This window comes from Mirounga leonina, unplaced genomic scaffold (assembly GCF_011800145.1).
Source record: "Mirounga leonina isolate KUSES-001 unplaced genomic scaffold, KU_Mleo_1.0 Mir_94, whole genome shotgun sequence".
NCBI lineage: Eukaryota > Metazoa > Chordata > Mammalia > Carnivora > Phocidae > Mirounga > Mirounga leonina.
The window spans coordinates 54326184-54336605 of NW_023270855.1; the positions used below are offsets into that span (position 1 = coordinate 54326184).

A 10422-nucleotide genomic window follows, 5' to 3' on the forward strand; every position below is an offset into this window, starting at 1 on the left:
CCTCCCAGGATGCCCAGCGGTTCCGGGTGTGACGTCAAGGGAGGCGTGGCCGCAGAGCTGATTAAATTAACCGTGCTATATAGCGAGGCGGGACCCCGCGCGAGCGGCAGACGGTGTGATTTCTAGCTCGGGTTCGGGTTGGGCTCTTCCCTCTGGAAGGAGACAGCGGTACGTGAGGCGGCGGAGGTTGCCATCGGGACGCGGCCCGAGTTTCGCTTCCAGGTTAGGCGCAGGCGCAGACGTGGCCGGAGTGGTCCCCGAGACGGACGGCCGACTGAGCACCGCTTCCGGGGAGCTGCTCCCGGGATCCGTGGCACCTCGGGCTTGGGGTCCTCGATCGGGGCCAGAGAGCCGACACCGCGAGGGCGGCTTCCCCGGGACCGAGGGACGCGGACCGGACCCGAACCACCGATCGTCACCCATGGCGGCCCTCGTGAGTATGCGGCGGAACTGGGGGATCCCGGCGGCGGCCTCTGCGACCCTTCACTCACCGTCCTTCCTTCTGTACCCGCAGGGCCCCAGCAGCCAGAACGTCACCGAGTATGTCGTTCGAGTTCCCAAGTAAGTCCCTGAGCCCTCTTCCCACTTCCCCCGAGAAGGGATCAAAACCTTGCTGAGCTTCTAGGCAAGCCCGGCACCTCTTGTGATTCTCCCTCCTAACTAGCAGGGACCTGGGGACAGGGCTCGGGTTGAGCCGAAGCCTTTCTGGGGGCATCCAGTGTTTTGAACAGAAGGAATGAATGAATAAGTACATTAATAGACGGTAGGATGCAGCCTCCTGGTCAGGAATGCCTTTTCCCCAGTTGTGACTCCTTTGTTGGTCTCTGGAAACCTGGTTCCAGGATTTTTCTCCTCTGGGAAACATTCCCTGCCTGCCCTCCCCCATCCCCAGGGCAGAATTCCCCATTATTCCCACATCTTGGGCTCCCCCAGATCTTTGTGCCTCCTTCTGCTCTTCAGCACGGGTTGGGGGAGTATGGATCTGTTCCCTGATAGACTGGGAACCCCTGAGGGCTTTTGTGGGTCCCCAGCATTGCTGAGCCAGGGAGTGTTTGTTAAATGAATGAAGGACTGAGCACTGCCTCTTCTTGCCCATTCCAGAAACACAACTAAGAAATATAACATCATGGCCTTCAACGCAGCTGATAAAGTCAACTTCGCTACCTGGAATCAGGTAAGCCCCTGTGAGTGCGAGAACCTGATCCTGCACTTGGCGGTTGCAGTAGATGCTTAGTTATAGTAGTAACTGAGGCTTGGTTTCCTCTACGGGCCCTGAGTGGAGATGAGATGATGTACTAAGGCCCAGGCTGAGCTGCTGGGTATCCCTGTGAGGAAGATTTGGCAGGCCCCACAGGAGGCCTTGTGAAAGGAGAACATTTAGAATTTGTGTCCACTGACAGGCATTTTTGGTCTGGAGTTATCTGGGCAAGGGAGGGGGCTGCATCCCGCAGATGGTTTTTGGAAGCTGTCTCTCTCCATTGGTGCTGCTATGGCAGAATACCCCAGACCGGATGGCTTATAAACAACACACGTTTGTTTCTCACAGTTCTGAAGGCTGGGAAGTCCAAGATCAAGGTGCCAGCAGATAGATTTTTGGTCTGGTGAGGGCCTGCCTCCTGGTTCATGGATGGCTGTCTTTTTACTGTGTGCTCACATGGCAGAAGGGGTGAGGGAGCCCCCTGGGGCCTCTCTCCTAAGGGCACTCATGTCATTCACGAGGGCTCCATCCTCATGACCTAATCCCCTTCCCAAGGCCCCACCTCCCGAAGCTATCACCCTGGGGGTTAGGTTTCAACGTATGCATTTTGGGGTGGAACACCAACATTCAGTCTATAACAGAAGCCATTTAAGGGTTTTAAACAGGGCAGTTATAGTGATCTGGGTGCTGTCAGGAGACAGGCTGTGGGATCAAGTGAAGACAAAGGGTGTGCAGGGTGGAGGCGTCAGCTGGGGTCCAGAGGAGTGACCTTTGGGCCTGGAGCAAACAGCGGTTATGAGAAGTGGGTGGATTCTAGTGTGTTTCGAAGTGGAGCCAACATGATTTGTTAATGATTGGATGTTGAGGGGTGACAGGGCCAGATGGATGGAGTATTTGGGAACTCTGGTCCCGACATCATATATTAGACATCCAGGAGGAGACGGGAAATAAGCAGTTGAGCATATGAGTTGGGAGACTGGCAGGGGGCATCTGGGCATTTGGAGTGGCATTTAAAGCCACGGAGCCTGATCCGGCCCAGCCGAGGAGTTGGCCCCACGTCTAAAGTCGGCAGCTTCAGACCTTCGCTCAGTTTGGCGGCTCCTACTGCTCAATCTTGTTTTCCAGCACAGGTCTCTCTTTGGACTGTTTTTAAACATCACTTCATCTAGTTGAGCAAATGAGGCCATTGGACACTGGGCAGGTGAATGCTTGCTCAGGGCACCCTCTTCCCTTGTAGGGTGCCTGCCTCCCTGCATCTCCAGCTGCACACCCATTCATATACAAACTAACATGCTTCCCCAAACTCTGGTCTCACCTAAATTATCCAGAGAGGGTGCAGGGTTTCCAAATCCCTGATCACTCAGTGGGGGGACATCCTTTATCACTAATCATCTAAGAGAGAAATAACCCACCCATCAGGGATACCCAGCCCCCAAACAATACTCATCGCTAAGAAGAATAACTTGGCAAATATTTTGGGAACATACCACCTTCCATCCCTCATTAAGTAGGAGGGCCTCTCTCCCCCGACCCATGAGAACCCAGAGGAGCCCCTCAGTAACCCATCATCTTGAGGTGCAGCACCTGAGTAGTTATCACCTCTTGAGATACGTGACCTCCTAGCCACTAGGAACTTGGGGGTTACACATACCCCATTCCCTGATCATCATGGGGGGACATCACTCATCACTCCTTGTTTTGACCCCCGGAGGTCACACCCCCTGAAAATCTAGTCACGGGGAGATACAGCCCCCAGAATTCTCGTTGACTAAGAGGCATACTCCCTAAAAAACTTAGGAGGAGGATTACATTCCCTGGGGAAAAACGAATCCTCTGGGTTGTCACTAATCACCCGAGGGAGGGGGCAGGTACAGGCGTCTAAGTGCTGTCAACCATGAGGGACATCCCCTCCCCCAGTAGCCGCCCCCCCCCCCCCCCCGCAAATGCATTCTTTGCAGCAGCTGTCCCCGGAGACCGCCCCCTGGGCCAGTGGTGAACCAGCCCGGCAGGGGCCCTGCCCTCTGGGGTGACCACCTTCAGATAATCAGGCCTGTTTACCCGCCTTTAGTAATGAGGCACACCCTGGGCTGGCTCCCAGAAAAGGAGGTGCAGGAAGGACACTGATTCCTCCCATCCCCTGGGGGTGCCCTGATTCTGGCCTCAGCCTGGGTAGCTTGACCTGGGATCAAAGGCTAGCTTGGGGGGCAGCTGAGTGGCTCAGTCATTAAGCGTCTGCCTTTGGCTCAGGTCATGATCCCAGGGTTCTGGGATCAAGCCCCGCATCAGGCTCCCTGATCCTCAGGAAGCCTGCTTCTCCCTCTCCCACTCCTCCTGCTTGTGATCCCTCTCTCGTTGTGTCTCTGTCAAATAAATAAATAAAATCTTAAAAAAAAAAAAAAGGCTAGCTTGGTAGCCGTTTTGCCTCCTATTTCGAAGCTTTTGTTCCATCGTCCTCGAGCTTGTGGTGGTGTTGGCCGTTGAGAATTTCCGCCATCCTCATTCTTGTCCTTTATATCAGGGGTCAGCAGGCTTTTTCTTGAAGGACCAGCTAATTACTATGCTTGGCTTTGTTGGCTGGTGTCTGGCGCAGCCCTTCTGTCTGTCCCGCCCCGCCCTGTACACGGTAAAGACGCAACGCTATGTAAATGAGTGGGCGTGGCTGCACGCTAATAAAACTTTGCTTCCCCCCCACCCCCCCACCCCCCATCCCCACCACTTCCTGGATGCCTGTAGGATCTTCTTGTTCCCAGCCATCTGAAATCTCTTGACGGGGAAGTAACATTGGTCGTCTTGCCTTTTCCAGCTAACATGTCTTCGCAATCGTTCCTTACTTACTCTTGCCTCCTCTTTTTGGCTGTTTGCTCTTCCGTTGTGTGGAGGCGGCCGTGTGTATTAAGCGAGTCCCCTGCTGATGGGCATTAGATTCACTTCCGGTCTTTTGCTGCCGCAGCCAGTGGCCCTGTGTGTCTGGCATTTCACCTCCGCTGCCTGGAGGAGGCAGCTTGAGGGTAAGCAGTGTGTCCGGCTTAGAATTTCTAACTGCTGCTGAATTGCCTGGAGATCCAAATCTGGAAAGCAGCCTTCAATGGTGTCTAATTGCAGACAGAGAAGAAGAGTGGGCCGGTTCCAAGCAGGTTGTTTTCATTGTTTTTGCTTTTGTCCTCTCACCAGAATGATCCGTTTTGTTCTTGTTTTTTTTAACTGTTGATTTAGAAATAGTTTCAGACTTTGAAAAGCTGCAAAATAGACATAGTGTGAGGCTTACCCACCTCCCTTCACCCAGATGCACAGAGAGCCAGTATTCTACCCCTTTTTTTCATTTTGCTAAGCAGGAGGTTGGCTTTGAATGTCTGCGGCTCAGCCTGGGAGAAGGGGGTAAGGGGTGTTCTTGCGGGGGCGGGCACCCTGCTGAAAGCGTCTTTTTCCTGCCCGCCCTGCCCTGTTGCCCCAGGCCCGGCTGGAGCGAGACCTGAGCAACAAGAAGATTTACCAAGAGGAGGAGATGCCTGAGTCCGGCGCGGGCAGCGAGTTCAACCGCAAGCTTCGCGAGGAGGCGAGGAGGAAGAAGTATGGCATCGTCCTTAAGGAGTTCCGGCCCGAGGACCAGCCGTGGCTGCTCCGCGTCAATGGCAAATCAGGCAGAAAGTAAGGGTGGCGCAGTGAGTGCCTCCCGCATCCCCCTTGTGTCCTAACTCCGTGGGACGTCCTCTCTCAACTCCTGTGGCTCTCGTGGGGTTTTATTTCTGAAGATGAACCAAGCCGGTGCTCATGCAGGAGCTCTAGGGACCAGGGTGTGGGAAGCCTGAGAACCCGCCCTGACCACACACAGCAAGGGGCTGCCTGGAGGCAGGGTTGTGAGGATTGGGAGGTCAGGTGGATGGAGGGCACTGCAGGAAGAACAGCATGCACAAAAGCACGGAATGGCCTGCAGAGCTCTAGGGACTGTAACAGGGCGGGTGGATAGTACAGGACAGTGGATGCCAGGATGCTGCTGGACTGTGGGTGGGCTGGGGCCCTGGGGAACCTTGAAGGTTGTAGGCAGGGAAAGGGCACTCTGTAAGACTTCCCAGACTTTGAGGGCAGAGAAGGGTGAGGGTAGAGGCCAGGAGGAGGCTAGTAGTAGTTCAGGCATGAGGAGGAACGTGGAGGCAAATCCGGAGGGGTCTGACTGCAGGGCTCCTGTTTCACAGCTAATCTATCATGGTCCTTCCGGAAATGAGGGGAGCCCTGAGCTCGCTCTGTGAGGTGGGGAGTGCTGGGCCCGCTTTCCAGACGTGGAAATCAAGGCTCACACAGTTGAAGGGCCAGCCCAGGGTCTCCCGACCTTGAATTTTTTTTTAAGATTTTATTTATTTATTTGAGAGAGAACGTGAGGGCAGGGAAGAGCAGAGGGAGAGGGACAAGCAGACTCCCCGCTGAGTGCGGAGCCTGATGTGGGGCTCAGTCTGAGGATCTCGAACCAAAGTCAGACACTTAACCAACTGAGCCACCCAGGCGCCCCTGGATTTTGCTCAGAGAACCCAGGTGGTTTTGGAGAGGGCGGAGGCCAGGGGGCATAGGCCGGCAAGGGGCTGGTCCTGAGGACCAGGCTGTGACCATGACTCTCTGCAGGTTCAAGGGCATAAAAAAGGGAGGTGTGACAGAGAACACGTCCTACTACATCTTCACCCAGTGCCCTGACGGGGCCTTTGAGGCCTTCCCTGTGCATAACTGGTATAACTTCACGCCTCTGGCCCGGCATCGCACACTCACTGCTGAAGAGGCCGAGGAGGAGTGGGAGAGGTGAGTGAGCCTGGGCAGGCCTGGAGGGAGGCAGGACCCAGACATTGTCCTCTCCCAGCTCCCCAGAAGGGGGCTGAAACACTTGGAAATGGGGTGTGTCACCATAGCCTTCTGTGTGGCTGGGAGCTGGGTACTCAGTGGTGACCAAGCCACACTCCACCAGGCCCTCGGGGAGCTCCCAGTTCAGTGGGGGAGACAGACATGGAAGCATCAGGGACACACAGGGCCCTGAGAGAGCTGAGGAGGGGGTAGCTGAGCTGAGCCCTGGAGCAGGAATTGGCAGAGCAGGGGAGGTTCTCCCTGACCCACTTGGCTTCCCCCAGGCAAGAGGGCTATGGCTGGACCAACTGCAGGTAAGATCTATATAATGTAAAGTTTACCATTTAACCATTTTTAAGTATCCACTTCAATGGCAGTAAGTACATTCACATGGTTGTACAGCCATCACCATCATCCATCTCCAGAACTTTCTCATCTTCCCATACTGAGATTCAGTCCCCATTAAACAGTAACTTTTTGTCCCCCTCCCCTGGCTCCCACCATTCCACTTTCCATCTCTGAGTTCGACCTTTCTAGGGACCTCATATGAGTGGGATCATGCAGTATTTGTCTTTTTGTGACTAGCATATTTAATTCAGCATAATGTCTTCAAAGTTCATCCATATTGTAGCATACGTCAGTGTTTCATTCCTTTTTTTTAATTAAAAATAGTTTTAATTGTAAAAAACACATAAAACTTACCATCTTAACCATTTTTAAGTGTACCACTCAGTAGCGTTAAGTCCACTCACAGTCTTCTGGAACAGAAGAATGTCACTCCTTTTCACGCCACTGTTGAACTTTGTGCTATTAGATACAATCGTAAGATTTTCCTTAGATGCAGTCCTATTTTTTAAAACTTTTATCACCATGGTAAATGGAAACACTAGTCTTGTTTGTCATAAAAACAAAGGCACCCATAAACTACCATAAAAACACATGGATGTGCGGGCGCATGGGTAGCTCAGTTGGTTAAGTGACTGCCTTCAGCTCAGGTCATGATCCTGGAGTCCCTGGATCGAGTCCCGCATCGGGCTCCCTGCTCGGCAGGGAGTCTGCTTCTCCCTCTGACCCTCCCCCCTCTCATGTGCTTGCTCTCTCTCATTCTCTCTCTCTCAAATAAATAAATCTTTAAAAAAAAAAAACACATGGATGTGAATACATTGTGGCCAAATTCTGTTGCCTGAGAAAGGCCCTGAGTTTGAGAGAGATGCTGGGATACCAACACCACACTGAGACCTTCTCCTTGAGGGACACAGGGCAGAGAGGGAATTGAAGGGCCACCTCTCCCCATGTGATTTCAGGGTGTTCCATGCCATGGTTGTGAGTCCTCTGAGGTCATATCATCCCTCAGATCACCTAAGTCCTGTCTGTGGTTCCCCTTTGGGGAGCGCTTGGTGGAGATGCAAGGGGAAGGCCAGGTATCTGGAGCCAGGCCCCTTGTCACCCCCCACTGCACCCCTCCCCCTGCCCACAGGAGAAACAAAGTCCTGAACCACTTCAGCATCATGCAGCAGCGGCGGCTCAAGGATCAGGACCAGGATGAGGAAGATGAGGAGAAGGAGAAGCGTAGCCGCAAGAAGGCCAGTGAGCTGCGCATCCACGACCTGGAGGATGACCTGGAGATGTCATCTGACGACAGCGAGGCCAGTGGTGAGGAAGGTGAGGCCGGTGGAGCCCCCTGGGTGGCTGGGTCGTACTTTGTCAAGGTGTCTTGAGTGATGACTCAGGGAGGTTAATGCCACTGAAGGAAAGTTTACTCACTCACAGCCCGCTGGGAATGAGAGCATGACACGGCAGGCTCCATGGGTCCCTGGGGAAGCACCAGAGTTGGTAGGAGGCAGAAAGGAGTGACAGGAAGGTCTCAGCGGTGGCCTTTATCGGGATTTCCACGGGATGGGCAATGCAGGGGGTGGGGGCGAACAACTTCCAGATCGGCCAGTTCAAATAATCCTGGCAGGCCCTGGGCTACAGGGGTGGTTTCTGGTTTCTGGCACCCGGTACCCGGTCCTGGGGGCTGTAGGGAAGAAGATGATGGCGCTGAGTATGAGAGTGAGAGGGAGGGAGTTGGGGGTGGAGACTTGGACTGGTCGGGTTTGTGCGTGAGAGGCGAGTGCTTGGGGGAGTCTCTCCCTGGTTAGTGCGGGGCCCCAAGATGTCCAGACATCCTCGGATATGCCAAACAGGATGAGTACCAGCCTGAGCCCCGCTCTACTTCCCCAGGTGGTAGAGCCCCCAAGGCCAAGAAGAAGGCACCACCCACCAAGGGGGGCAAGAAGAAGAAGAAGAAGAAGGGGTCCGATGATGAGGCGTTCGAAGACAGCGACGACGGGGATTTCGAGGGCCAGGAGGTGGACTACATGTCCGATGGCTCGAGGTGAGGCGGGCAGCGGGCAGGAGGCGGCTGGGAGGCCTGGGCCGGCCTGGCCATGCGTTCCCTCACCCTCTGCCCGCCCTCTGTCTTCCAGCAGCTCCCAGGATGAGCTGGAGGGCAAGCCCAAGGTCACCCAGCAGGAGGAGGGCCCCAAGGGCGTAGACGAGCAGAGCGAAAGCAGCGAGGAGAGTGAGGAGGAGAAGCCGCCCGAGGAGGACAAGGAGGAGGAGGAGGAGAAGAAGGCGCCCACACCTCAGGAGAAGAAGCGCAGGAAAGGTAGGTCCCCTCCCCGCTTCCCGGGTCCTCCCCCCCTCACTCCCAGAGCCCCTTATCTGAGGTCGAGCTGGGGTGGGCGGGCACCGTGGCACTGACGTCCCTCCTCCGGCCCGAACAGACAGCAGCGACGAGTCGGACAGCTCGGAGGAGAGCGACATCGACAGCGAGGCGTCCTCGGCCCTCTTCATGGCGGTAAGGCCCAGCCCCGGGGCGGGAGCCGGCGGGCGGCTGTCCTGTCTCTAGACTCGCATCCCCGACCCGATCTCCGCAGAAGAAGAAGACGCCCCCCAAGAGGGAGCGGAGGCCGTCGGGAGGCAGCTCGCGGGGCAACAGCCGGCCGGGCACACCCAGCGCGGAGAGTGGCAGCACGTCGTCCACCCTGCGGGCGGCCGCCAACAAGCTGGAGCAGGGTGAGCAGCCCCGTCCCTGTCTGCCTCCACTTGCTGTCCACCCGCGGCCCCTCGTCCTGCCTCGGGACCGGAAGCCTGGCCGCCCCGAGCCCCCTGCACAGGGGCCCTGGTACCCCTCCGCCTGGGCGCGCAGGGGTGCAGCTGCCGGGCACGGGACTCAGCCCCGCCCCTGCTCCCCCAGGCAAGCGGACGAACGAGACGCCAGTGGCCAAGCGCTTGCGGCTGGACCCCGGGCCCCAGAGCCTGTCGGGGAAGTCGACCCCTCAGCCCCAGTCCGGGAAGTCGACCCCCAGCAGCGGGTAAGTTGGCGAGGGCGGCAGGGCCAGGGCAGGGGCGTGTGGGAGCCTCCTGCTGACGCCCGCCCTGCCCTCGGCTCCTCAGTGACGTGCAGGTGACCGAGGACGCCGTGCGCCGCTATCTGACACGGAAGCCCATGACCACCAAGGACCTGCTGAAGAAGTTCCAGACGAAGAAGACAGGGCTGAGCAGTGAGCAGACGGTGAACGTGCTCGCCCAGATCCTCAAGCGGCTCAACCCCGAGCGCAAGATGATCAGCGACAAGATGCACTTCTCCCTCAAGGAGTGACGGGCTCTGGCGCCCACCCACCTGCCCAATAAACAAGCTCCGTCTCCAGAACTTCCTGGGTGCTTGCGTTGTCTGGCCCCTGCTCCCCAAATCCCAGAGCCCTGCCTTGTCAATTCCAAATCACCCCGGACAGTTTTCTCAGCGGAGGTCTCTTCCTCTCATGGGCCCCTCCCTCTGGAACCTTCCGCTGCCCCTTAGAGCCTGTTCCTCTTGGTCCTCAGCCTGTCGCACTCACTGAGCATCCACCCCACATGGGCACGTGGGCTGTCTCTCCAGCTCTGGCTTCTGGTTCTGTGTTTAGTTGTAGCTGGTCCCCCTTAGCCCATGAAGTGCTTCGCTTCCATGACTGTTCTCCAGTCCTTGAATCATCTTTGCTTCCTTTTCAGATCAGCCGGTCTGTTTTGCGTGCCTTGCCCCTAATGCTTTTGATCCCTTCTTTCACATTTTTGTTTTAAGCATCTGTCTTCTTATGGTCTCTGCCAGACACCTGGTTCCTGAAACTCGCGGGCATCCTGTGTTACCTTCTGATTCCTCTTCACGATCGATTGTTGTGTTTTATAACTTTGAATGGGGACCTGAGGCCGGCTCAGGGGTTCTGTGGGGGCCTCCTGGGCAGTCGGCTTTGCAGGCCAATCCTGCAGGTGCTTTTTGCCTTTGCTCCCTCCCACCCAGGTGGCCCAGGAGCCCTGGGCTGAGCCCGGGTTAGGTGGTTCTCAGCTGGTGGGCTCTGGCCCAACGTGGCCACGACATCCCAAAC

General features: G+C 56.2%; 1 protein-coding gene across 2 annotated transcripts; it reads left to right on the forward strand.

The window, feature by feature from the left end:
- The first annotated feature begins 42 nt into the window (after positions 1 to 42).
- On the forward strand, positions 43 to 9716 carry GTF2F1 (general transcription factor IIF subunit 1). Of its 2 annotated transcripts, none has more exons than XM_034996544.1 (12): positions 43 to 433; positions 515 to 561; positions 1102 to 1174; positions 4650 to 4843; positions 5810 to 5980; positions 7497 to 7681; positions 8243 to 8396; positions 8491 to 8669; positions 8788 to 8861; positions 8941 to 9079; positions 9261 to 9378; positions 9461 to 9716. In XM_034996544.1, the coding sequence occupies exons 1-12, from the start codon at positions 422 to 424 to the stop codon at positions 9663 to 9665; spliced, it is 1551 nt and encodes a 516-aa protein (XP_034852435.1). In that variant the 5' UTR covers positions 43 to 421; the 3' UTR covers positions 9666 to 9716. The 2 variants fall into 2 exon arrangements, with proteins under 2 accessions (XP_034852435.1, XP_034852434.1); XM_034996543.1 differs by having other exon boundaries at positions 45 to 433; positions 8488 to 8669.
- Positions 9717 to 10422: the final 706 nt, after the last annotated feature.